Below are 27,392 nucleotides of genomic sequence, written 5' to 3'. Positions count from 1 at the left end.
TAACAGGCCACAAGATCCCCCCTCAGCCTTCTCTTGTGCACCCAGAACTGGACGCAGTACTCCAACTGCGGCCTGACCAGTGCCGCGTAGAGGGGGAGGATCACCTCTTTGGACCTGCTCAAGGTGCACTTGGCTCTGAAACCATTTCCACATGAACCACCGTGGTGGGACTGGGCGGGAGCTGCCAGGACTGCTGTGACCTGGGTCCTGTTGCCCAGGGAGGGGATGCAAAGCAGCTGGAGATGCAGCACTGTCCATGCACTGCGTTCAGGCTGGTGTTGCGTTGTAAGCACAGGTGCACACACAGCCCACATAAGCAGGCTGTGATGTGAGCAAGGGCGCTGGGCCTGGGAGCAAGTGAGCAAAAGCAAATTTTACCCACTCTTTTATATAGTGTAATAGTCAATACCCCGAAGGCTGGAAAATCCCCAGCACATTAATAGTGCTGGGTAATAATGAATTGGCCGGCAGAGCTACTCAGCACCCATATATCAGCTTCTCTTTTGCTGAATGGACGCTTGTAGAATTCCTTCATTAACAGCCCTAATGTTCTTTTTATCTTACACATTTTGCGCTGGGGGAAATTCAATGTGGTCTGTCATTTTTTAAATAGAGAGGGAGCCGTGATGGTAGCAGGCCGATATCTCCTCTTGACCTGTAACTACTAACATTCCACGGATTAATGATTTAACATCCCAGAAGGGTGTGAATTGCATTCACTGCCCTAGCAACCTCGCAGGAGAAAGTCATGCTTTATTAGCAAATTCATTACCTCCAGTGCCAAAATGAGTCCATAAAGCAGTTTCCCTGGAATAATCCTGACTGAGAGGAGGAGAATATCCTGGAGGGTGTCTGTCTCAGTTGTGTGGAGCGCTACACTCATTTTGCCCAGTAGATATGAACATTAAAGCTTTTATACAGCATTTTTCAGCCAGTGATCTCCAAGTGCTTTACAGAAGAGGGGAAGTATCTCTGTCCCCTTCCTGGAGATTTATCTATCTGCCTACATTGCTTATATGATCTCCATCTGAGCAGGCCATAGTTTTTAATGACTTTTTCCTCAGAAGAGCCCTGCTGTAGAAAGAAGCCAGCTCCTCCATTTCCCAAAGAAGCCCTTTACGGGGGCAAGCCTATTGTTCTAGAGGCTGTCCCCTGCATACAGCAGCAGCAGGGGAAAGGGACAGGCTGTGAGAGGACTGTCATTGTCACAAATATAGAGATAATAGCCAGCCATTTGGTTGCAGGAGCCAGCAGGGTTCGAAGAAGCGAGTACTTTCTTCACTTCCATTACCCCATTGGCTAAGCATGAACAATCATCTTTAATAACAGCTTGATGCAGCCAGCAGTGAGAGATGGCTCTGTCCATCTGTTTTCAAATCAGGTCCCACAGGATTCATTCATATTTAGCATGACCATGAGGATGCTGTGTAACAGGATTTCCCTCTGAACCATGAGAAAGCTGATTGTATTCTGCAGGTCAGATAATGAGGCCTGTTACTTGGAAATTCTGCTGGGTCTTGCACAGTCCTAGGAGGAAGAGCGTTTATTCTCTGGCACTGACAAACCAGCGTGTGTTGTGTGAGGGGAGTTGTTCTCGTGCTGATTTAATTCAGTGTAATTGATATTACTGACACTGTTTGTTTCTGTTCAAGTCACACAATAATGGTATCAAGCTGGGCTGTTTTACTGCAAACAACCCAGCTTTCAAAGACAACAATACCTGCACTAGTTACCTGTCTCTCAAGTCTTAAGGTTTTCAGTCCCCATTTGCCCACAGAAAACTTGCTGATATATTGGAGCACCTGTGACTGTGATACATTTTCCCTGTAAGGGACAACTGTCCTGACGCATGTGTATAAAGTGCAGTATTACAATCTGCACTGGGGTTTAAAAGCAGCCAGGAAACATTCTCCAGGCAGCCACCAAGCAAAGGGGGTGTTGGTGGGTTGCCCTGTGTATTCTCCTGCTGTCAGCTACCTTGGAGAGCAGTGAGAGAGACCGGTAATACAGATTTATGGCTAGAGGAATAGACTGCTGTTCCCAGTCTGCAGCAGCAGTTCTCAGTGGAGGATGTAGACCTCACTGGGATCCCAAGTAAACACCCACACTTATGGCTGTGTGACAGAGCCAACTGGGCCAGCCCCTACATGTATAAGAGCTGTATCCAGGGCTCCACAAATAAGTAAATGCTGGCAGGTTTTCTCCTGGCAGTTAACTGCAGCTTGGATTGTGTTGTCTCTTTCCCAGGTGCTGTCTAGTTGTGACAAATTATTCTCTTTTCCTTTCTCAAGCTATGTCCCAAATTTCCCAAATGGATCACTTGTCATTCCCTGCAAGGCAGAGAACTGAACATCTGCATGTGAGCGCACGTTATTCTAAACCCCATATCCAGAGGCAGCTCCTAGGCAAAAGCATCATCATTACTAGCATCACCCAGGTGGCGTCAAGCCTGAAGAACTATGGGCTTGATTGAATCTGCTTGGAGTGCAGCATCCTTGCAAGTCACCGGTTCTTTCCTTAAGTATTGGATCAAAATCCTGACATACAATTCCCAAAATGAGAGTTGGTAAGTGCATGCCTAAGTCCTGGGTATGACTGTAGACTGCATCCAACGGGAGGGCCTCATGGCAATGTGGTGGGAGTACTTGCGGTGGGGTAGCTCCTTTAAAATACCACCAAGTTGCAACTTCCAGAGTAAGGTGAGTATAAGGTGCCTCAGAACCCTTGCCCCCACTGCCCTGTGGGTACTTCTTAGTTGAGGAAGGCTAAGAGACATCACCCTGACAGAAACATGCCCTTGCTGAGGCATTAGGCAATCTGCAGTAGTTCTTATCTGTTGTTTTTCTCGCAGAAGCTACAACCATCGAGGCACTGAACATCTGGACTTGGTCTGGCCTTTATATTCCGTCTCAGTGGTCCAAAGTGGGGGTGGGATGTCTCGGGCAGCCTCTGCTCCTCCATACTGTTGCCTAGGCATATGTGTCAAAGGTCTTGGTGTGATGGCTGTAGCCTCTTATGTGTACACCATGATCCAGAAGATTGATGGTTACTTATTATGTGCATGCCTATGTATCTGCATAAGTATACTCTTGATTTCACTGGAATTTGGGTGCCTCTGGTCATTTGTATAGAAAAGAGAAGCTGCTTAGTCAGCATACCATACCAAATGCCAGGATCCTTTTACTTGGAGTGTGTACAGGCCCTAGCACAAAGGGGTTTGTTACTACAACAGAAATAGCCAAGTTATGTTTCTTCTTCTCTCTCTCTCTCTGTGAGTCTCTCCAGCCATTCAATGAAGAATGTTTTATCTAATTTTTTCATATCTCTTACAAGATACCTAATTTTTTACATGGTATCAAATTACCTAATTTTTTCATGCCTCTTACAGCATGACAATATGGCAAGTCATGTTAGATCCAGTATCTAAAGCAAAGCTTACTTACCTCACAGGGAGGCTGCAGGAATTAAGACGTGTTTGCAAACTGCTCTTTCATGCTCAGACAAAAGGTGCTATGGGAAGTGCAAATTATCCTCACCTGCCACAGCAGATTGAGGGGGAAACAGCAGCAATGCTCTAATAACAAGAGTCACAGCCTGTGTCCTGCCATGAGCATATGGAGATGGCTGTGAAGCACACTGAGCCAGATCCACTGCCATAAATCTGAGCATTCTGGCCTCTGTTCCAGTGACCTCAGTATAGGCAGACAGGCCAGAATTTGGCCTATCGGCAGGAGCACACAGGTTAAAGCCAAGCCAATAAACTCAGCAGCTGCTACAAATTCAAATGTCAATATCTCCCAAGAAACAGAGGCGTATCTACTAGGTTCCAAGGACTGTTACAATAGTATAACCCTGTCCTTTTACTATGGCAGAGCATAGAGCACAATTACTTATAAAAAAAAACCAGGCAGAACTCATTGTTTCTAAGCATTTTCTGCCAGCAGGCAGGGGATGTTCAGCCCTTTTGTGTGACCCAAGTCTTATTTAGCTTCATCTTCATAAAATCAGCATTGCTTGGCTTTACCAAACAACGTACAGCAGGACCTCTTCTTCGCTCTGGGAAAGGCTATGGTATGAGTTGGGCAGGGAATGAAAAATAAAAATAATAGAAGGAAACCAGAGGTGTAATAAAGCAGCCGGGCACCTGCAGCAGCTGCGACCACTTCTGGCTGCTGCTGTGCCATCAGTGCGATTGTGTACATAGTGGTCTGGTTGGGACTCTAGAAGCAAGTGCCTGCTGTACTGAAGACCCCCTCTTAGGTACATGAGCTTCTTGCATTATAGTCTGGACCTTACCATTGCCTCCACATGGATCAGCATTTCTGGGTGCTCTGTGGGATGGGAACACTATGTCTCTGAAGCATCAGTAGCTACTCTGTGCAGGATGCTAGACTTGATGGGCCAGTGGGCCAGTTTATTGTTGCAAAGTTTAGAGCCAAAATTTTCAAAGGAGAGTGTTCATGGCGAGACACCAAAAACTGTCTTTAGGCACTTAAAAATCAGGCCATTTGTTCTGAGGGGCTGAGGGCTCACTGTCATTGCTCCCTCCAATGAAAGCTTTGGCCCAAGATCCTGCAGTGTTGATTTTATTGAACAATAAGCCCCCTCCCTATTTTAGGGAAGGAGGGCCCCCCCCAAAAAAAGCGGCGAGTGCAAAGAGCAGATCACTTACCTGCTGCCGTCTGCATGTAACCAGCCAGGGTGCACACTCTCCTCTCGCACAGCCCACTGGGAAGGAATACGGCAATAACTGCCAGCAGGGAGCTGATGGCTAGCAGGGCACAGCCTCCAGAACACAGCACTGCACTTGTCTGAAAAGACACATGTATACACCAGCATTAGCAAGGGCTAGCAATTGAGGGTACAGGCAGCCCCTGTATGCACCTTGTTCCCACCCATTCAGCCGCGAAAAACCGGTGGGTTTTTGAGAGTGGTGGAGTCATCTCACTGCCCCACCAGAAAAGCGGTCAGAGCTGAGCTTGTCAGCAATCTGCAAGTTTTCTGTAAAGCTGTAACTCCTTGCTTTGCCTCTAGGCTCCGGAGGAAGACTGTGGTGAGCACAAAGGTACAGTTCACCCTGATCGCAACCCCCTCCCCACCGACCACCGCCTGGTATGTGGCACAGTGATGGGCTGCACAACAAAGAGAAAGGGTTAACCTCCTGCTCCAGACCAACTACAGATTATTATAATCAGGTAACAGGCAGGGGTGGACCTGGTGACTTATCCTGTTATTCAGGGAACAAATAAAAGATGGGAACTATTTCTGCCTAGGAGAGAACTCAGGGGCTAGGATAGATCTATAGGATGGCTTGTCGCGATGGTGTGAGCAGGGTTCCCCTGCTCTCAGCAGCAGCAAGAAAATGCCAGAGCCTAAAGCCCTCATAACGAAGGGAGGAAGGGCTTATCTGGTTCAGGAGAGCTTTAAAAGAGTCAGGAGGAGCTGAGAGGGTTAGGCTAGAAGAACCTTAGCAGGGGAGAGGCTCACACAGTTGAGGAGAGGGACAGCGCAGAAGGGAGAAAGCATCTGGGGTTGAGGGCCCACATTAGGGGATGGATGTGGCCTTCTCTTCCCTTCCCTCCTCCTCCACCAGTGGGTTGAGAGGGAGAGGTCTGCCCCTGCACACTTCTGCCATGAAAGATCACATGCATACCGTGTTCTGAGGCACAGAGGTAACAGGCCTGGTCAAGATGAGAAAAGAAGTCATTAGTTAATGCTGCCGGTCCCAAGACAGGTTGCAGGGTCTGACACCTGTTGTGTCCTTCCCATGCTATCATGCAAGACTCCCAACACCAGCAGCAGCCTTGGAGTTTTAATCACCCTCCAAAGGTTTTCTCCCTGAGTCAGTAGCCCCAGTGATCACTAATAACATGAATTTTCTTTTAATCTGACATCTTGTCTTTGCTTCCCCAGTAGACCTTTTAACGCTTATTCTGCCTTGAAATTAGAAACAGTGCTTTGTTGTGCGATGGGAGGCTTCTCCCATTCCCTCCCTTTTGTGTTATGGTGCTTAAGTTCACTGTTAAATCTTTAGCCCACGGTTCACCTGTCACTCAGTCCCGTGGGTTATTAGTATTCAGGCTATAGTGATAATAGCAAATGTATTACATGCATGAAGGGATTATGTAACTAATACAAGTGCCATTAGATGCCTCTGATGCGTTTCAGTGCCTCCACTGATAGATAAAATGTACCTAGTTACCGTATCTGTGCCTGAAAGTTCTTTAATTAATATGTACTTCTCAAAAGATGCTCCACAACAGTGGAGTGCAACCTGCTGCTAGGATAATTTCATTGCAGCATTCATCTAAAGGAACATTGGTCTGTGATTATTCAGACATTTGTAAAACACTTCCATTGCACTGATGGCTTCTTGGATAGGTGCTGCCTTAGATGTGGATATTTCTTTCTCTTTTAAAAGGATTCTAGTTATTTCTGTAGTTATAAGGTGTAATTATTAATACTGAATACTTTCATTTGGTAGTGCCTGGCAGCTATGTGGTTTGGGGAGCTGCTGTCCAGAAGCTGTACAAATAGGTAGTAAATAACTGCACTCACCCTAAGGCTAAAAGATGAGACACAGGGCACACTGGAGCAGAACAGGAGACAGAGGAGCAAAAAGAACAGGCTAAGAACTCCTCACAGTCGCCGACCACCTGTAATAAGGTGGGATTCTGGTTCCACAATGTGTTTAATAGTGCCTGTTTTTGTTTTTTCCCCTCTGATAAAATGGATAAGGGGCTCCAAGAGTGGGTGAGGGAACTTGCAATTATATAAGAAACAAGTTAAATGATTTCTAAATGGGTTTTCAGGAATTCACAAGTGACTTTATTTCTTCTGTGAATGTTAGGAAATTTTGTAAAAGTGAGTTTGTATTAACTTTGTGAAACCTCAGGTGCGTTTTGTTTACTTGTAGTTTTTCTTAATGTGTTTCATAGTGACAGCTTTTTCTAATAAAATGTTTTTAATATAAAAAAACAAAAAAACCAAAAAAAACGAAAAACCTGCCCGCAGGCAAGCATGCATGACGATGCAAGTGGCACAGGTTCATCGTATCTTCTGCCAAATGACAAGCTTGCCACTTCATATTCCACCCTTAGGACGTGAGTTATGTCAGTCTTTAAAAAGGAAGAGGCAGCTACTTCACAGTGAAAAGAGGTAGCCATCCTGCTCATGTGGTCTGTATCTCTTGCCCTCTGGCGCCTCATCTTCACCCCACATATTTATTGTAGGTACCATCCCCTGAGTACCTGGGTGTCTCACCCTCCTGACACCAGGAAGTGCTATTACCTTTGGTTTGCAGATAGGGAACAAGGACACAGAGACTAAGTGAATCACCCAAGGGCACCCAGAAAGCCTGTGAATACAAGTCTCCCCACCTTTGTGCCTCCCCCACTGACAAGACATGCTGATTTGCAATCCTGGCTCTCTGCTGTCTGCCCCACAGGAGCATGTCACTCATTAACAACTAAGTACCTATTTCATGGCTGATACATAGCAAAATTTGGGAGCATACCCAGCTTCCAGAGGCTGGGAGAAGGAGTTTGTGAACCTGTTTCCCTGTGGTTATACAGGAGTATAGCATTTAGCCTTTCTGAGAGGAAATAAAGCCAAGCAATCGTTCAGGATCCTAAAGTCCTTCCTGACAGTAAAGCATTGACTCCAACATCCTGGGTAGATTTCCATTTAGCAAACAGCACTTTGCCAGCCTGCAGTGGCCATGCATCTTGGCCAAGCACTGTAGCTCACCATATGTTTGCACCTACCTGAGGTCTCCTGTCATCCCAGCCAGCAAAGTGATCATGTTAAATCTTAAGTGGATGCTGGAAGTGTCAGATGTAGGCCTGCCCTTCAGAGCTGAGAAAACAACAGGGTTTGAACATCTAGGCTTGAGGTCAGAACAAGCTGATTGCAGAGGTGATTCAGACACTGGCAGGCATGGGACAGGTTGGAGCAGAAAAAGGTTGAGATCAGGAACCCTTGAAAGCCAGCTGGACTAGGTCACTGCCACAAGGTCCTCCTTGTTCCTCTAGCTGGGATCATGTGACAGCAGATCTAAGGGTTTCTTGGCTCCGAAGGAGGAAGAGAAAGAGGCTTCCCCTGCTCTCATCCCCAGTACTGCTGGAGGCGCCTCCAGCCACACCAGCCATTGGGCATCTCCTAAGGCATGTGTTTGCTCTTTCTGTGCCTCAGTTCCCCCCTCCTGACAACCAAGGGTTTGCACAGGAGCCTAGAGGACTGTGCCTAACTCCCTGAAGCTCCTGTTGAAAACCACAGCCAGTGATACTGTCCTTTGGAGACTGCTTTGGGATTTGAAGATAACAAACCCACTGTGTAAAAGCCAAGCATAATTATGAAGGAGTGGGCAGGCTCAGTATGAGAGCTAGGCAGAAACCAGGATATTGCAGCTATTGCCAAGCCAAGACAGAGGGAGGCTGCAAAGAGAAAATGTCAGGGCGTCATGTGGCCCAAGTGGGAAACTGGAGGGCATAAATCACTGCCCTGTGGGTAAGGAGCCATTGATCAATTATTTCCTGTGGTTGCTCAGTGCAGTTTATTACTGGAAGCCAAGGTGAATTTGTGCGTTCCAGGCGAGTGCCTGAATTACAGCACAGACAGCAGAGAGCAAGAGCAGAGCAAGGACTGTGGGCAGGTGTCTACAGCAAGCAGATAACCAAAAGCAGAGGTGGAGATCGAGCTCTCCTTCCAAATCAGGCAGCGTGACAAACGGGAGATACAAGCTGGCCATTCGCACCCCCAAGGTGATGGCAATGGGGATGCAGACTGAAAGCAGGAGCTGACCCTGCCATAGACTGAGGCAGCTTGCACTGAATGTCAGCTGGTGGAGGTGGAGGTGGAGGCGGATGGGATAGGCAAACAAGAAGCTTATAATAGGAAAGGTGACACACTTGGGAAATGGCAGCAATGTGGGATGCAGCTGAAGCCCCATGATCACAGAGAGTAGGCAAGGCCAGTCAAGCCTGTGAGAAACTGTAGGAGTCAATGTTCCTGCCACCTTCTTCTGTGCTGACCAGGGGTTGCATCTTCCCTGGCAGATGCAAATCCCACAAGTCATTAGCACTGCAGCTCTATCACTGGGAGTGACTGTGGAGACTGCAGTGTTGACTGGGCTTGGCCTTAACCCTTTCCCTTCCTCAGAGCAATGGCTCCCATTGTCACTACCAATCTCTAAACCAGTGGTTCTCAAACTTTCCAGACCCAAGGCCCCACTTGGACAATGAGAGCTCTTACTTTTCACTTGTTTTTTGACTACAGAAAAATACTAGAGCAATTGTAAAGAACTCAGGCCATCACAGGGCAGAATGGTTTTGATTCTGCGGATTCCTCTGCGAAATCTCTGGGTTTACCTTGGGAATCATGACTGTGCATCCAAGAGCGCTAACACTGCCCTGTGGCACCTTGGTTGAGAATCACTGCTCTAGACATTTTCTGGAAGTGAATTAGGCATCCTGGATCTGCAAACGGGGATATAACAGCAGGTCAGATGTGAGCAACGGCCTGTGTAATCAGGGGCAGTCCAAAAGCAACAAAGGCAGGGTTCTGGTGCATTTACAGCTACCTTGGCCCTATGTAGGTGGGTCCTGGCAGACAGCGGGTGTAAGACCTGCTCTTCCACACTCCAAGCGCTCCCTGCCTTGATGACACTTCTGGTTAAAAATGCACAATTTTCTTTTTTATGTTCTGGCTTCTGGGCAACCATGTTACCATAGAAACAAACTCAATAAACTGTTTCCATTTCTTCCCCCCCCCCCCCCCCCCCCAAGAGGTTATAAATCAGGATCCAGGCTAAATAATCTGTTAAGTGCACGTTATGATGCGAGAACCGCAATCAAGTAGGAGCAAGGGAAAACAGCAGTTGGATTTGTTCAATGAATCCTGTGGTGCTGTCCAAAAAGCCTCATAAAAATTCAATGCCCCCAGGAATAATGGCCCAAGCAATATAGATCTGACATGGAAACCCTGTCGCCACCTTAAATCTACCATGATTATTTGCAATTGAGGTTGCACATTAGCTTGCTCTCTTAAGTCATCTGTACTGTCTTTGAGAACATATCACCAAAACTCTGCCAGTAAAGCAACTAGTTGGGGTGCTGTGAAAAAATAAATAAATGCAAGGCACTGGATGGGGGCTTTTTCCCTTCTTTGTGTGGTATAATGGGAGGAAAAAAATCTTCAGAGCTCTAAAACTTGGAGGTAAGAGAGGAGCTAGAAAGAACCCTCTGCTCTCCCTCTGTATGTGAAACCTGCATAGATAGAGATTTGATTTTCTTGTGGAGGTTTGTACACATAAGTTAACACACCCCTTCAACAGATTGTTTCTATTGCTGTAGTACAGGTTACAACAAGCCACCCCTCTCCAATCCACGTTCTATTTGCCTTCATGTTTCCTGAAAGTTATTGGGGCTGGCTGCCTTTCAGTCCCCACTGCACATGTTTCTTTCCTCTCCTTTGTTTGTGAATGTTGCTCTGCCTCGATGGTAAGCCTGGCTCTTGGAGGATTAATAAAACATAATGTGCCCTCTGCTTTGTTCAAACGTACAATTGCATATGAAGATTTGCACACCGGGATAGTGCCTTCCTCATCTGCAATTACAGATCTGCTGCACTGTTGGTGTGGCTGGTTTGCTCATTGAACTGGGGGGCAGGGGCTGGGGCTGGGGGGGTTGTTCCAAGAGGAAATTCTTCTGCCCAGACACTGTGCTGCACTGAGACGCACATTGCTTAGGTGTTGTTCCACTCTCTTGCTCCCCTTCTTTATTGCAAAAACAGTCCTCAGCATGTTTCATATGATGGTAGGTGCACAATATTCCCTTCATTATAACAAGGCACTCTAGTGGGGTGTAGGAGCCTGCTGTGTACTGCATGCTAAACTGAAACAGAGGTGGCCTCTGCCCCAAAAGAACTGACAATCTAGAGACAGGACAGAAAAAGGGGAGAAGGAAAAATCAGACCAAACACTCCCGGTAGCAGGCGCTATGTCTTCTTCTTCTTCTGTGTTTGTCCTGCATCTAACAAAAACGGGTTCTTCAACTGAGACCTGGGCACTATGGTTAGCTGACTCTCCCTGTATGTGCTGCTCACTTCTCCAGGTTTCACCATGTTATTTGTTCCAAATCCTTCAGCCTTTTGCTCAGCTCTATGCAATTCTATTCACAAACTCCTCGCCTGAGCATAAGCTCCCATCTGCGTTCACTTTACTGGTGCGGATTGGCGGAGACAGCATAATTCAAGTGTTCCATTATTAGGGAATTCATTTAGTATTCATAGCAAGACCACCAGCCGGCCATAAAGAATCCTTTTGCTATTCATACCCATGTCACATGAGCAATATTTCCATAGGTGTTCCTTCCATGGTAATTTAACACTAGATAAGCTCCCATTAATGGACACTTGAAATGCTGCCACTAGGACTGCCAACATTTTACCAGGGCCAGCTGTAAAACACATGCTTTTCAAGGAATTTGTCAGAAAAATGTGAAATCATCCTTCATCCCCTTTCAGAATATAAGCCTTCAGAAACTCGGCAGGAAGGCTCTTTCCCCACTAGAGTATTTGTCCTCTGCTCCCACTTGCGGGCTGCTTTGCTGCTGTTCTGTTACAGGAAGGCCGTTCTTCTGCGCACGCTTGTTTTGTTGTCATCTGTTTGGGGGTATGAACACTGTCTTGTTCTCACAGGGTCCTTCAGAGGGGCTCAGAGGAAGGCAGTACTTCATTCCTGCACGTGCTAGTAGGACTGATTGTATGCTCATGGGCTATGGAGCAGGTTTCTTCATGGTATTTCATATGAACAAGAGCACTGCTCCTGGGGCACCTGGCCATGCCCCACCTGGGTTGGTGGCTGGATCAGGTGGCCAAGCATGGCATGGAAGGAGTGCATGCAATCTGGGGAGGACAGACCAGTAAACCCAGAGTCAGCCGGGACCTGGGAGGGGCTCCCCACACTGGCTAGACACGAAGGTCATGCTGGAGAAGTCTTGAGAAGAAGCAGCTTTAGGAAACACTCGGCAGTGCAGAGGTCAAAGCTGATGGAAGGTGAATCCACCTCTTGTGCCAGCGGGTCTGGCAGCATGAATTAGCACATGCTGCTGAGCATAAGGTCTGTGCTTACATTATTAATAGCACAGTGATGAAGGGGATGATGGAGCATCCTGTTTTGCAAAGGCAGGTCTTTCCTGGGCCTTCTCTTTTTGCAGACCTGGGGCCCTGGCCCTGAATTTGTGATTGTTGTTACAGATCCCCTACCCACACAGGCAGGCAGAAGACAGGGCAGGGTAGCACTTTAGATGCCAACTGGTTCAGTGAGTGCAGAGTGAGATGCCTCAGAGCATCACTGATCAGCTGCCTAAATGCCAATCAGGCAGGGGAGAGACCTGGTAGAGAGGGAGAAAGCTGCTGCCAAGAGAAGCCACTGATAGGAGACCACAGGTCAGTCCTGTGCCTCCGAGAGAACAGCCTTGCCTGTGCAGGGCCACCCAGAAATGCAAGGCACAGATCCATGCAGAGGCAATTCTGCAAGACAGCTGGGCAGCCTGAGCTATTCATTTCCCACCACCTGCCCCACACAAGCAGTACAAGCTAGAGTAGCAGCAAGGGAACTGGAGTCGCTCGCAGACGCTATTTCACCAAGGGCAGCTTCTCTCTGGTTCTTACCCTCCCCTCTCATGGACTAGCATATTTCCTTGGCTCCTGCTTCCCTTAAAGACTCAATTGCTTAATGGCCAAGTGGTCGAGCACGTCAGATTGCCAGTCTATGAGTGACCAGTACCCAGCAACAGGCCCACATAAGCCCCAGAGTTCCCACCCCAGCAGAAGCCATGCTGCAGTCATGCAACTTCTACTAAGTCCACCTCCAGCACAGATCTGCCTGGGCTGCCCTCACACCTGGTATTTACAGCCAGTCTCACCCAGTAGGGGAGCTGGGCTTGATATCTGAGAAGCTTGACCCTGGCACGATGGTCCCCAGGGGCTGGCTGGGAGAGCTGAGATGCTACTAAGAAGCTTCTGAAATGGGGTAGTGGAAAGGATTGCCCCTTGGGCACTGCAGAGTGATTAATAATCACCATTTTTATTTATAGCTGAGGGCAACCACACAAGCAGCTCAAAGGCATTGCTGGCAATAAATTAATAACTACAGGGAAAAAGCCAAGGCAGATCAAGAGCAAATGGCAGCAGGTCTGCAGCCTGGCCTAGCTGATAGGAACCACACAGCAAAGGGAGGATTTGCACTGTTCAGAAACCTGGAGATACGGACTCCCCTTACAACTCAACTGAGCTGGACTGGGGCAGCATGGGCTGTCTCTAAAATGACAAACCAAAGGGAAGTCTTGACTGCCTGTGGTCTGTTTGGGATCGCACAGTGCTGGCTGCCTGAGCAGAGGTGATAGCCAGAGTGGCCTGGATAAATTCTGCTTCAGGGAGCTGCACAAAACCCGCCACACTGTGCAAGGGGCACTGATCTTTTTGTAGCATGATGTACAATGCACCACTATTATTGCACAACAGCCATGTTCTGCACTAGAGATGTCACCTCTCGGACCTGCGTTCCTGCTCAACGAGAGAAACTGCAAGGGGTGCTGGCTCCCAGCCCCACTCCTGGCACTGCTGGAGAGGCTGCTTACCCATCCCCACTGTCGTCGTGGTGCAGGGTGGTAGTTCCAACTATCTCCCCTGCAGTAGGTTGAGAGAAAGGGGGAAAAGGTACTGCTTACCAGTCTCCTGCACTGCCTCCCACCTCAGCACAGAGGCATTCACCACTGCCAACGTGCCCAGCTGATCACAGAGTGCAGGCAGGGCTTTGGGCAGCTGCGCATCCCATTTCCGTATAGGGGAATGGAGCATGGATCCAAATGTGCTACAGAAACAAACGAACGCCTTGAACAAGGCAGACTGCTCCACCCTGACATCTTGCAAGCTGCTCAGATCCAAGGAAACTTGTGGTGCTCAAGGCAGTGAGGAATCTGGGCCAGGAAGGATCCAGAAAGACTAGGGCATCATCTGCTTTGGGACACATTTCTCCTTCCTATGGGGTGGATTGGGCCAGGGAGTGCCAGCTGTCACCAATCTGGGTTCTCATGAGCATCCAACACACTAACCAAGGATGATGCCACCTGCATTCTGCCATGAGGCTCTTCATGGATCTTAGGCCTCTTAAACCAACTGGCCCCAGCCTCCACCACCCCAGAGCATAGGCCCCAATTCAACAGTCTGCATTAGGAAAAGCTGGATTGGTCCAAAGACTTAGCCATGCGTCTCACTGTGTTCACCTGCTAACCAGTGCTACAGAGAAGAAAATTCACTGACACGGTGACCAAAAAAATTGCATGGCCACGTTTCAACAGAGGTGGCTACAATTTTTTTCCATGGAAATGGGCTGCAGAACAGTCCAATGGACAAATGGACCTGGGAGTCAGGAACCTGAGTTCTCTGTGACCATGGGCAAGTTTTTCCTGTCCCTGTGCCTTTGTTTCCCCATCTGCTCTCAGTCTGTCTGCTGTTCGTTTAGACACCTTTTCCAGACGAGGTATGTCGCTGTGAATCTCTATGGTGCCCAACACAATGGAACCTCATCTCTGATGGAGCATCTGAGGCACGGCTTCAGCAAAATCAAGTTGGCTGCAGGCTAAGGAACCACCAAAGTTGGCTGAGTTGTAAAATATTTAATTAAAAAAAAAAAAAAGCAGATGGCAGTGGGCAGCCTTCACCCAGGGATATGAGAAACCACCCTCCGTTCATCTGGCTGCCTCCAAATTGGGAAGAATCGCTGGAGCTGTTAGCAGCTTGTCTAGAACTGACTGACCTACCCTCCCCCATGAAATATTTAGAGTGATGAATATTTCAGCACAAAGGGGGTCTCAATGAAGCTTTCTTTTCCCCTCGCTCATGGCAGGCATATTATTTTTAATGATCTAAGTTCATTTTAATTACATTAGCACAAGCTCCCCAAAATCTCACAACTCCCACCACAAACGATCCATCAGCCATTTGCATTCTTAATTGCAGCTAACAGGCTAAGGTGTGAGGAGCTTCGGGCACTTTCCTGTCTGTGTTTCCAGATGAAGTGCAAATGAGATCAGCACATCAATGAACAACCAGAGATAATTACACAGGGAGTTTGGACCAGGCTTTACATTAAGTGCTACGCAAGGGCTAGGGAGTACCACTGCTGAGTAAGAAGCGGCTGGCAGACTTCATACTCCTTTGGGAAGAAGGAACATACTGTAGTACTGGGGTGCTTCATAATCTGATCTTTTGTTAGGCAAACGTACAGTGCCTGGCACATTGGCACCCTAGCCCATGCTTCCTGTATGCTACTGCGATACAAACAACCCCACCACCCCTAAGCAAGCTGATCCTATGCACCAAAAGGCAGCAAACAAATGGCTGCTTGCTCACAAGCAAACAGCACCTCCCTATTCCCACATGGGTTTTCAACATGAAGCTTAAATCACCTTAGTCACTACAGGCTGTCACTGGGATGGGGAGAAGCAAGAGCACACTGGGAGCAACAACAACAGAGAAACTCGGACAGGAAGCGCTGAGTTTGAAGGAACTGTGAGATTGATCATCCCATCTGGGTGAAATTTAAGGCCTGTGCTATGCAGGTTTGTTACCCTCTATTGAGCCTACACACTTGTGGTTTGACTAAGCTTCTCCTAGAAAGGCATCCAATACGAATTTGAAGTCCTCAAAAGATGACATGCCCATGCTTGATACTTGATTCCAATGGGAAAAAAAAAAATCACTCTAACAAAACATTTGTGCCTTATTTCTCATTTGAATTTGTCTGGCTTTAGCTTCCAGCCATGGATCTGCCCTTCTCTACCAGATATGTTCTCCTCATAAAGGTATTTATACACATCATCAATATAGAAGAGGAAGCTTAAGACTCTATTGGAAGTGTGAAGAGTTTCTATAATACCCTTTGAGTAACTGGGAAACAATTAGTTGCTTCTCCTTGTCTGTAAGGGGTGGGAGCTATAGTCATCCTGGGGACAGAAATAATCCTGTTTTTGGGACATGTTTTATTTCCGGAAAAAGATTTCCAGGGGTCCCCAGGCAAAAGCACTGAGAATGCCCTTACTGGAAAGTGCCATGGTATTTCACGGTAGTGCTTCAAACTGCTATCAATATATGGCAGCAATGTTACAGTCCCCAGGACCAATAGGGGTGCATTTTCTCCTAGTTTTATCTAGAGAAGAACCTATTCAATTGTAGCTGCTGCCCTGGGAGTTTATAAAGAAACAGCACAGAAGGCAGAAGGCCACCGAGTGATCCTCCTGGAAATCACAGTTGTACAGACAGAGCTCCTCAATTATTGATATGCTCACAATGACATGAGAGGACTAAAGTACCCAGGCCTCACAATCGGTTTGATGCTGCCTGCCTTTCATGCTTGCTCCCAGGAGGAACCTCATCATATCACTGGTGAAGTGTCATTTGGTCAGCCTCTTCTTATCATTATTTGCAGATGGGTAGCTTTCATATTCAAAATCTGAGCACCATTATGAAGTCTGATCTGTCAAGGGAGAGAGGTTTAGGATGGATATTAGGAAAAACTCTCATGAGGAGGGTGGTGAAGCACTGGAACAGGTTACCTAGAGAGGTGGTGGGATCTCCATCCCTGGGGGTTAAGACCCGGCTCAACAAAGCTCTGGCTGAGATGATCTAGTTGGGGCTGGTCCTGCTTTGGACAGGGGGGTGGACTAGATCACATCCTGATGTCCTTTCCAAACCTAATTTTCTATGATTCTATGATTTGGTATTAGGCCACACCAGTGCCTTAAAAATGGGGGGAAGATGGAAGCTGTAGCCATCTCCTCCCAGCATAACTCCTATCAAACAACTGGAGGACATCACAGTTTCAGCGAATGTGTCCATATACCAGGATAGATCCTCAATGCAACTTATTTTCCTTGCCCAGGATTGGGGATTGTCTGTGTGCTACTGTTTTCCATCGGGGCAAGCCTCTTTCTCGCATCAAGTGGAAAAGGGGCAGAAAGTTAATTAGCCACCGTGAGGCAATATTTGGTCAAAGGCTGTGACAGCTTGGGCTCTTAATACCATGTATGAAGGGAGTCGCAAGTGCCATAGTGTGTATGGCCCTTCCTACATGCACCATGGGAAGGGCCTAGCAAGGAACAGAGCTTCCCAACATCTCCAGTTAGGCTCCCATAGAGCCCGCAGGGACGCTATTAAATCAGAGTCCAGAGGAGACAACTCACTTGGGGAAGGCCATTGGTAACAAAAGGACTCTGAAGACAGATAAATTTGAATTAAAATAGCAGTGTGAATTCAAGGTGGATTCATTAAACGGCATTAACTCTCTGAACGGACAATTTTATTCAGAACTGAAATGGACTTAATTTGATTTAGCTTAACTCGCTTTGGAAGCACAGTAAGTTAAATCAAATTAAGTCCCCTTTAATGCTGAATAAAATCATCCCCATAATGTTTCAGTGCAGTTTAACTAATCTGCTTTAAAAAATAAATTTGAATTAACTTTTCTGAGTCTCCCCACATAAACCAGTTCCCAGTTACTACCTGTAACTGAACGGGAGATAATACCTTTAGGAAAAAGGCTGGAACTCCCAATGTTAGAGGTATGAAAAAAAGCATGACAGGCGGCCTTAATTCAGGAGCAAGAGGACTGTATAATGGGTAGGTACCAAATTCAGAATCTGAGCACAATCTGCAGGTAATGATAAGAGGCTGACCAAACTGGAACAGGCCTTTCAAAAGTAACAGGGACAGGTTCTGACTGAGATAAAACAATACAAGAGGACCATGGTGTCATGCTGCCCACGTGGCAGGCAAAACCCAGCCTACATAGTGGGGAAGCACATGCTAAATTATAGGCCAACTGCCCCCCACACCCTGTGAAGGCTATTAAGGAACGCTCGTTGCACGCAGGATAAAGAAATCTCAAGCTGGCACTTCTGCGGCCAAACAATTAAGCTGTTAAGTCAGAGGGAAGGTGGATATCGGCAGCTTGACATTGAAATTGGCTCGTTCCAGCCACAGCCTGGTAGCTGAAAGCCTAAGCAACAGCTGGTTGCAAGTGTGCAGCCGCTGGCATGCTTGAATGAACTCAGGCAGGCAGGGCCCTGATTAAACAGAACTGCAGCTCCCTTGGGGAGTGCTAGAGAAGCACAGCAGTGCTTCAGGGGGAAAAGGAATCATTTTCTCACTTCTTTCCAGTAAATAATACATCAAAATGGCAGATCGGAGATGAAATTATCATTGGAAATGCTAGGACATGTGTGTGCCAGCTATTAATAACATGTTGTCTGACAGGGACCTCTGTCCACATGATTAATTATGGATCCCAGCAAAGGTGAGCAACCACCTCTTCTTTGGGGGGATTGGTGTAAATTAGCAAGTGAGTAATTGGGAGGGGAAATGTGCTCTGATCTGCGTGGAAAACAATATTGCCAAAGGATAACTAGAGCAGGAGAAAGTGCCCCCCCCTACCCTGGCAGGTGGGTGAAGTGAAGGGGTTGGGGAGCAAAAACAAGCTGTCGCTGATAAATGAGGCTGCGAGATCAAATGGATAGTGTGTGCAGCCTGTCTTTTGCAGGAGCTCTGTGTCAGAGGAGGATCCTTGCTCATGGTACAGAGACGGCCTCACTCATGGCAGAAGCTGGTTTTAGCTGGGAGATGCCTCATTTGGTAGAGAGCTATGCTGAGCTGGGAGTAGCCAAACCGGCAGGAACCTTGTTGAAGTGGTTGTAGCCAAGACTTATCTCTGACTAACAAGATGAAGTTAATAGCATGCAGCAAGGCTTGGAAGGAAAGAGACCCCAGCACTGCAATATCAGTCTCTTCTGGGCTACCTGTGTGCAAAAGACTGCACATAGCAAAAAGAGAAGCATGAAGTGACCGATGTGTGGGGGTGTTGGTCTGTGCGTAACAGGGCTCTTATGAGCCTAGATCCTAGAGTTTGCTTGTGACATAGCTCCTTTCCAGAAATGCCCTTACATTTAGGCAGATTTTTAAGCCAATTGTCTAATCGTTTCCTGTTATTAAAGTTGGGAGTTTTGCATAAATTCATTTACATTTCCTTTTGATGCGAGTCTTACCGAAATCTCCTTGTGCCACACAGCAGCCCCCCTTTCACCTCTCATGAGGTGACAGCAGCTTTCCAACAGCCTGAGTCCTAGGAGTTGGGTATGCTGAAATCCCATATGCAAAAGGCTTTCAGGCGTGGTGTTGTCCAGGTGTACGTAGAAGAGACCCAAATACACACCCTCACTCCCTGAAAGGCTCACGATCCTTGCACTTTGCATCCAGCTGCAGCCTGAACTGTTGTCATGTCATCAAGTTCTTAACAAATGCTATATAATATTTAGCCCCAGAAAGGGCTAGATTGATCACACAGTCATTATTAAACACTGAGTGTGGATGACAGGGCGGGACAACAAGATGTATAGGCTTTAGAAACAGTTATTGTATTAGCCCAGTGATATATATCTACTTTACCACATTGAAGGAATATTGCTTCATCACCGAAAGATTAATAGGCTGCAGCCCAATGAAGCCAGAGGTATTAGAACCAGCATAAATGTGCAATTTAGGTTGCTTGGCACCTGGGGAGAGGAGGCACAGATACAGCCTGAGGATGTGCACGGCCCGGCATCAGTCGTGCGAAGCAGAAGCTGTTTGTGCGCCTCCCCACCTGCACTCTCATCTCAGCCTCCACCCCAGTGCTGAGCTGTGCTCCCCAAAGCTGGGGGGAGGGTTGGGGGGCTCCCATTAACTGGAAATCTAGCTGTGGTGGCTGAATTACAGCTTGGCCTGATTGATGGCTGAGAGCAAAGATCACAGCAGAGGCAAAGGAAGCAGCTGCAGTTCCTTGCCAGCAAAGCAAAGCTGTGCGTTTAAGGCAGCCACGGATTCACACACAAAGCGCTGGCGTCCCCTAAAGCCGCTTGCCGTTCTGTAACTTTTAGCGTTCTTTCCTGTCTGAGAGTGTTAAAGAGCCTGGGTGAGAGATTTAGCCCATCAACTGACAAAAGGAGGGACCCACAAACCCTGTGTCCTGGTCCTTCTATGGAGCAGGGCCAGCAAGCGACAGAGAGGACAAGCTACCTTTGAGACACTGCAGGAAAAAACTCCCCTGTCCTGCAATGAATGAGTTAGACCAAGGAGAGAGAAAAGCAGACCAAAGCCACTTTTGTGGAGCCTGAGGTGTGAATTGCTTTAAACTCTGGTTACTCATCTACAGCTGCACTGGTAGGCAGCTTGCTAGATGCTGGAAAATCTTTCAGCTTTCCAAGAACAGAAATCTATTTCCTCAATATTTATACAGAGACATCACACACATGCACATGCATACAACTCTATCTGTACATGCTGGTGTGCACGTGGAAGGCACACACCTCCAGGATGGTGCCATAAACCACCTTGCTGATAGAAATAAAAGATACAACTTTCCCACTTGAGAGAGGTGGGTGCAGCTCTCAGGGAGTGGGGACGAGGAGCCCAGATTCCCTTGGCAGCTTTGGGCAAGTCTTTTAACCTGGTGGGCTGGTGCAGCCCCCCACCTCCCTCCCCCTACACAAAAAATGTCTTTGCTCCTCTCTGAGATGCTGCAAAGAGCTGTAGGTGCCTGTAAAGCACTCTGAAGATGGAAAGTGCATTATGAACATTAACTAGCTGTAATGGCACTGCAAGGTAATGACTCCAAAAGGCAACCTTTTGCCCTGGCTCCCTGGTGAGAGAACCCTGTTCGGTGTCCTGGATTTTCCACCCGTCTGATTTGTTTCCATGTGTTTAAACTTGTATTGAGCAGCTTGGGTGGGAATTAGATGGGAAAGAGGAAACACCCGAATACTGAATATATTACTCTGCTCTATGGAACCAACCTGATCAGTGGAAACAGTGAATTAGTTTGTTGCAGAGGTTTGCCAGTGGCTTTGCTGTGAAGGTTTCTAGTGCTGCCCAATGCAGTGGGTCTAGGAACCTAAGAACTACCTATATCTGGGTCAGATGCTGGGTCTATGAAATCCCAAGTCTCTCACCTTGTTCAGTACTACATACATCAGAGGGGAAGGTGTGAGGAACCCTGCAGCAGACGGTTAATTGCCCTCAGTGTTAGGTCTCATTTAGAGCCTGATTTAAACCCAGAGCCCAAGCTTTTAATTTAGGGGGTGTTTTAGAAGGAGAGTTAATGTCACAACCAAGGATCCTTTCTTGTTAGGATAAAGGCTCCCCTGTAATCCTGGCCTTTGTGAGAGCTGGCCTAGGGTTTGAACCTCAGATCCCCCAGACCCTAAGTTATAACTACACTTGCAGGTACGATCGGCCCCTCTCCAAGAAAAAAAAAGAAAAAGAGATAGCTTCAAAGCAGCCTTCAAAGGCAAAAAAAAAAAAATTTAAACACCATCTACTAAAGACCACTGTCATTCTGTGAATACGTGTCCCTTCCTCTCCCCTGTTTGTGGCTGCATTGTCCTTGGTGGAAAAGGAAAGGATTTGGGAAACAGGATACAGTGGAAGAGCTAGGACCAAAAATAGACAAGAGGAAAAAAAATCAAAATGTGATCCATCAAGGCTGTTTGTGAAACCCCAGCTCAGTGAATTTCAGGAATAGGGCCATTAATCACATGATAAAGTGCAGCTACCACCAGAAAAATGACTATGTAGAAATGGCACCTTGCTACCCAACGGATCTGCTCCCATAGTGTATTTGAGTCGCATCTGTTCATGTGTGCTATAAACACATTTTTGCTTTCGATGGTTCTCCGGTAGCACAGGCATCGCTGCAGGGGGAGCGTGCTGGGTTCTGGGCTGCCTCCTGCATCAGCCAAAGGGGCACCTGGAAGCCAGTTGCAAGACTGAGGAGGAAAGAGGCAGAGAGACAGCTAGAAAAATGGTCTTTAGAGTCCTGGTAAACGGAGACTATTTGATGCAGGCTCAGCAAGACAGAACAAACAGTGAGTCCCACTGTGTGCCCAGCAGTCACCTCTAGCAGTAAGGGAGCTGGCTGGCCAGATTTTCAAAGCTAGAGGCCCTAACATTAGGCACATAAATAAAACAACCGGGTCCCTCAGTGGGTCCTGCACAGAATTCAAAGACCCCTTTCTTGCCCCTCATCCCCACCAGCTTTTTTCTCTTCTCCCTCTGTAGCTTTGATCCATGGGCAGTCTCACTGTGCAGGCTGCTGAACATAAACAGTCCAAATAGACAGGGGAACAAAAAGGCAGGAGAGGAACACAGGCCCAGAGGAGAGAAGGACTTGCCCAAGGTCACCGAGCAGGGCAGTGGCAGAGCTGGAGTGTGTAGATACCCCAGCTCCCAGTCCAGCACCTCATGCACTGGACCCAGGGCCCTTCCTCCTGTGGCTTAACGACACCTTCTCCAACCACCTGGTCATTTATTACAAGGGCTTAGGTGGGAGCCTCTGCTGTGCTATCAGGGTACCTGCACGCAGCTGGGATTAAGGTCTAATACACATCCCGTGTTTATACAGCTACTCCCTTTGAAATGGAAGCCATGATCCCTGCAGTGTGCCGCAGCCCCACAAGGCTCCAAGTCAATACAGGCGCCCTCTCCCCTGGGATGCTCCGGCTTCTGTGTCCCCTGCTTGTTTATGCTGTAGCGGGTGAGAGCCACAGCTGCAACGGAGCTCCAGAGAGCCACACTTCCCTCTCATGGTCACTATTGATCTCTGAGATCCCGCACTCACAAGCTCTTGAGTTATTTGCCTGCCACTGAAAGGCTGTTAAAAGACATAAAAACGTGTTGTATTTTCTGTTCCCACTCCCAGGGAGATTAATTGTTTATCCCCAAACAAATTAATAGCTCCTCAGTGGAGCTGTAAATATGCTTTTATGTAACATAATAAATTCCGATTAACAACAATCCTATATCAATTATTTTATTAGCTTACAGGTTTGACATACAGGTTGCAGTCAGTCCATTCATTAAACAATAAATCTGCTGAAGATACCACTTTTGTTAAACTTAAAAATCCTAATATATTCATTCTAGGGGGAAATGAATTCACATTCCTAAACTTGAAAAAAAAAAAATCAATTAAGCTGCTCATTGATATCCAGCACACACAATGATAGAAAAAGAGAGAGCAGGGAAGATGGACCAATTAGTCCAGCGTTGTTTGCAAGGAGTCCACAGATGCTTGGAGACAAATGAGTTTTAGACCTTCACGCCTTGATCCAGCCCAGGGTATGCCCCCTGAAGAGAAGCTGAAGCATGGAAGTTATACAGAACGAAGCCCTCACCCGGAAAAACATTTCCTGCCATGGATCTGATCCTAATGTACTTCACATCAGGTTAGCAATGCAATTTGTCAATTGTACAGTGGTAGCACCTGTGAGCCCATTCAAGGATCAAAACTACCGATGTCTCAGAGGAATTGCTGTAATTCAGTTGCCAACCAGAAAGCAACAAGCGGACAACACAGACAGCTGGGGTGGCAGGAGAAAGTAATGCTAAAATGAACAGAGATCTGTGGAAATCACAGCTTGCTGCTGCCCTAAGCTCCACCAGGAACAGTGGCTTGAAAGAGGCACAGCAGAGGAAGGTTTGAACCACAGCAGCTTTTTAAAAGTGCAAAGGGAATTGTTTTCCCATACCCAGGGATGCCTGCTGAGAGAAAGCCCACAGGGCTTTGAGGGAAAAGTAGACCACTTGGTTGGGATTTCCAGGAAGGGAGAATAAGAGCATGAAGGACCAATGAAGTCTGTTGTAGGACACAACACTCCCACACCCCTCCACTGTCTTCTGCTACTTCCTTATAAAATGCAAGCAGCGAGTTTTAACCAAGCCTTGCCTATGACAGGAAGCAGAACAGCTTTCCAGTCCTGCCCCAGTCCTCTGGCAGGTTCCCAGCTTGCTGTTCTATGTTTAACTGGAGGAAATGATTCAAGGACGTCCGCTCAGCCCTTCCTTTCCAGGAGACCTTTGGCTCTTTGCTCTGTTTGTCACTCACTCAAGGTTTTACTGAAGCCAACATGACAGGTTATTCAAGTCATGTGCTAAAGCCTGATAACTGAGTCTGTTCTTGCAAAGATCTAACATGAAGCAACCCTGGAAAGGAGAAGAGCTTTTACTGCTAGTAAGTAGCAGTGCAGTGCCAATTCCCTACCCACCATCACCAGCTCCTGCTAGTCCTCAAGTCTGACAGTATTTGCCATTTCCCTTAAATAAAGCCCTAGCTCCTAGAGTCACGTGATTAGAAGAAATCTCAGCTTTCTTTCCTTTTGGTTTTTTTTTAAAGAAAATAAGTTTGTAGCACTTGTAGATAACAGCCAGTAAACAAAGGCTTCTGAAGGAGGTTCGAAAGAGGATGGACCTGGACTATTCTCAGTGGGGATAGAGGACAGAACAAGGAGCAATGGTTTCAAGTTGCAGCAAGAGAAGTTGTGGTTAGATATTAGGAAGAATTTTCTAACTAGAAGGATAGTAAAACAGTGGAACAGGTTATCCAGAGAGGTTGTAGACTCTCCATCCTTGGAGATTTTCAAGACCTGGCTGGACAAAGCCTTGGCTGGGGTGATGTAGTTAGAGATGGTCCTGCTTGGACCAGGGGGTTGGACTAGATGTGACCTTCTGAGGTCCCTTCCCACCTGCATTTTCTATGATTCCGTGAACCAGAAGACAAATAGACAAAGCCCAAATTTACCATTTTTCATCTCATTTCTGAACGCAAGAGGTTTGCAGTGCTACCTACTAGGAACTGCAGCTGTAAATATTCAGTTGGTTCCTTTAGATGCTGGTTGGCAAGCAGGTATGGAGCACAGTAGGGAGCACATTAGTCGGTCTATTGGTAAGAGACCCAGCAGTAGAAACCACTCACCTGTGGGATGCAATCAGTGGCATCTACGATACTGAAATTCCCACTATGGAGTGGGTCGCAATTTCAGTCTACACTGAAGAGCCAAAATTGGAGCTTCTAACTCTCCCAGCTGTTGTTATGATCATACTAGCCTCCTAATACTACCTGGCTATGTAGGACAGGAAACAAGCTGTAGGTATATCACTAGTATGGAATAGTCTAGTGGCATCTCTGTTTTCTTGAAATGATCTCCAAGCCCTTTACATACACTGACTGTGCCTGATGCATCACATCAGGGGCTTCCCATAGAAAGATCAACCTTTCTCAATCAACACCCAGATCACCATTCTCCCCCACTGGACACTCCTTTCCCTGCCAGAACCAGCCCTGTACGACTGGTTTGGTTTCTCTTTAGTGAGAGAGATGTTCTCCTGCCCCAAGATGTGAAAAGACTTGACAGGAAACTGTTATTGATAAAGGTCAGAGATGACACTATGCCACTTTGAATAAACTTGTTAGAATCCCCTTGAGCCAGGGGAGGGTAGTTGCACTTGCAAAAATTAATTAATTGCAAAATAAAGCCATGGGCTAATAGAGTGAAGGTCACAGAGATGTTTGCATTTCCACAGGAGTTTGGTTTTCTGCAAATCTCGAGCAAGCCCAGTATTGCCTGCAAACCTTGGTCTAATCTGAGAGAGTATGGCTGGGAGGGAAGCGGAGACGTAGAGACAGCTGACGTTTCTGCTAAAAAAAACCACTCTCTCTCAAACAAAAACTCTTTGCAATAAAATTCTCATTTTACATAAAATATTCCTCTTTTTTGATAAAGCTTAGAAACGAAAGTAGTCAGGGTTTTCTTCTTCATTTTCCCCACTCCCAACCCTCACGTTCAGCTTCCAAACGAGGAAAAAAACAAAATGGTGAAGGAGGCAGGAAAAGAAAAGGCAAAAAGAAGGAGAGGAAAATATTTTCAAAAGCAATCATTTTTTTCTCGACAAAGCATCTTTACTACTTGCCAATGAGCTTTCCCGCACAGGGACCATTTGGCTTTTCTCCTCCGTTGCACACATCCATGTCAAAACTGGATACGTCTAAGTCTAACATGCTCAGCACCCCACCCCAGCTAGAACTGATCTTTTAAGCTAGGGACAGAAGTTGCACATAAACCAGTTTAAACCTATAACAGAACAGAAGTTTAGTGCACATAAACCAGTTTCAAAATGGCTGAAACTGGTTCAAAGGTAAACCTGGTTGAATGTAGTATCAGACTTAACTGATTTGGGTCAGACTGCTTTATGAAACTTCTGTCCCAGACCTTATGCTTCCGATGCTGGTAGCTTCAAAGAAAGTGTCTCCAAACCCAGCCTGCAAATGCCTTTGGAGGCAGCCTTATAGCTACTCTGCCTTTGCAGCCCTTGGGAGAGCTGAGTGAGAACAGCACTGAACTTCTCTACTGCTACCAAAGGAAAATGAGGCTCACTTGCATGAAGAGGGAGAGCTGCATGAGACCTGGAACGCTGTAGACCTGAATGGATTCCAGTGAAAAAAGGAGGCATGTGAGGAAGGTCCATATGCCCACTGGAGCTGCCTCATAAAGAGATGCCAGGGAAGCATATGGGGCCCTGCGGGTGGTATGCTACTTCAGAGCACTGGCTCATGAATGTGAGAGGGCAGCACAGCCCTCAGGACCAGCAGCAAGCAGCCACATGCCCCATGACACATTATGTCTGCAGGCTGCCCAGAAGTCAGAAAGGGGTGGTCAGAGAGGGTCACCAGGTACAGGAAGCAAACCGTGGGTAACAAGCCATGACAGGCTGCTGAGAAATGCACAGCGACTGCAGAGGATGCTGCACGTGGCTGCCGACAGTCTGCAGTCACCGAGAGGCACTGCACAGCTGACAGACTTAGGAAATGATTGCCCTTTGCCCATAAATCCTACCCAGGCTGAACCCCCAAAATTCCCCCAGGAGCAACAACTTTCCCTGCCACTGAGAGCAACACGGTGCCAGGACCGCACACCAATCTGGCTGCAATCACTGGCCCCAGGATTTATTGGCATTCGCTGCAGCTGGCTGGTTTGTCGCCTCCATGCTGTGCTCCCCTACAGAAAGGAGTTCATCCATCAGTTCATTAGGAGGCTTGCAGTGCTGTTAATTAACCCTCCCCAAGCTCGTGTTCATCAGAACATCCTCCCCACTGCTCAGAGGACATGGGCACCCCATGAATTATAGGCCTTTACTGCATTGTTTTCTAAATCCCCTGCCTCCAGAACCTGGGCAATGAAGGAAGAATCTACAGCTTTAAAAGAGGCTTTATTGCACCTGACTCTGGACACGTGGACTCAGCCCGGGGAGGCTTCTCTCCAATCGTCAGCCTGCTGTGCATTGGTACCATCAATTAGAGCTGATTTTTAATCAATGTTACCAAGGCTTCACCCGCTGCTAACCTTATTAAAAAAATAAATCAGTGACAGGAGGCGGCACGGGGGCGGGGGAGACCCAAGGGTTTTGTTTTAGTTCCTTGCCACGTTCTCCTGAGCAGCTTCAGAGCTGGTAAAGAGAAATCCATGCTT

General features: G+C 47.2%; 1 protein-coding gene across 1 annotated transcript in view; it reads right to left on the bottom strand.

The window, feature by feature from the left end:
- LOC109317200 (transmembrane protein 211-like) overlaps positions 1-27,392 on the bottom strand; it is a 122,828-nt gene that overhangs the window by 81,034 nt on the left and 14,402 nt on the right. Inside the window, exon 2 of the mRNA XM_019545739.1 lies at positions 4,673-4,811. Within this exon, the coding sequence (XP_019401284.1) occupies positions 4,673-4,811 (139 nt within the window). The remainder of the gene's footprint in view (positions 1-4,672; positions 4,812-27,392) is intronic.

Source organism: Crocodylus porosus, unplaced genomic scaffold (genome assembly GCF_001723895.1).
Source record: "Crocodylus porosus isolate Cpor-Errol unplaced genomic scaffold, CroPor_comp1, whole genome shotgun sequence".
In the NCBI taxonomy this organism is placed as follows: domain Eukaryota; kingdom Metazoa; phylum Chordata; order Crocodylia; family Crocodylidae; genus Crocodylus; species Crocodylus porosus.
This window is presented reverse-complemented; position numbering and strand designations above follow the sequence as displayed.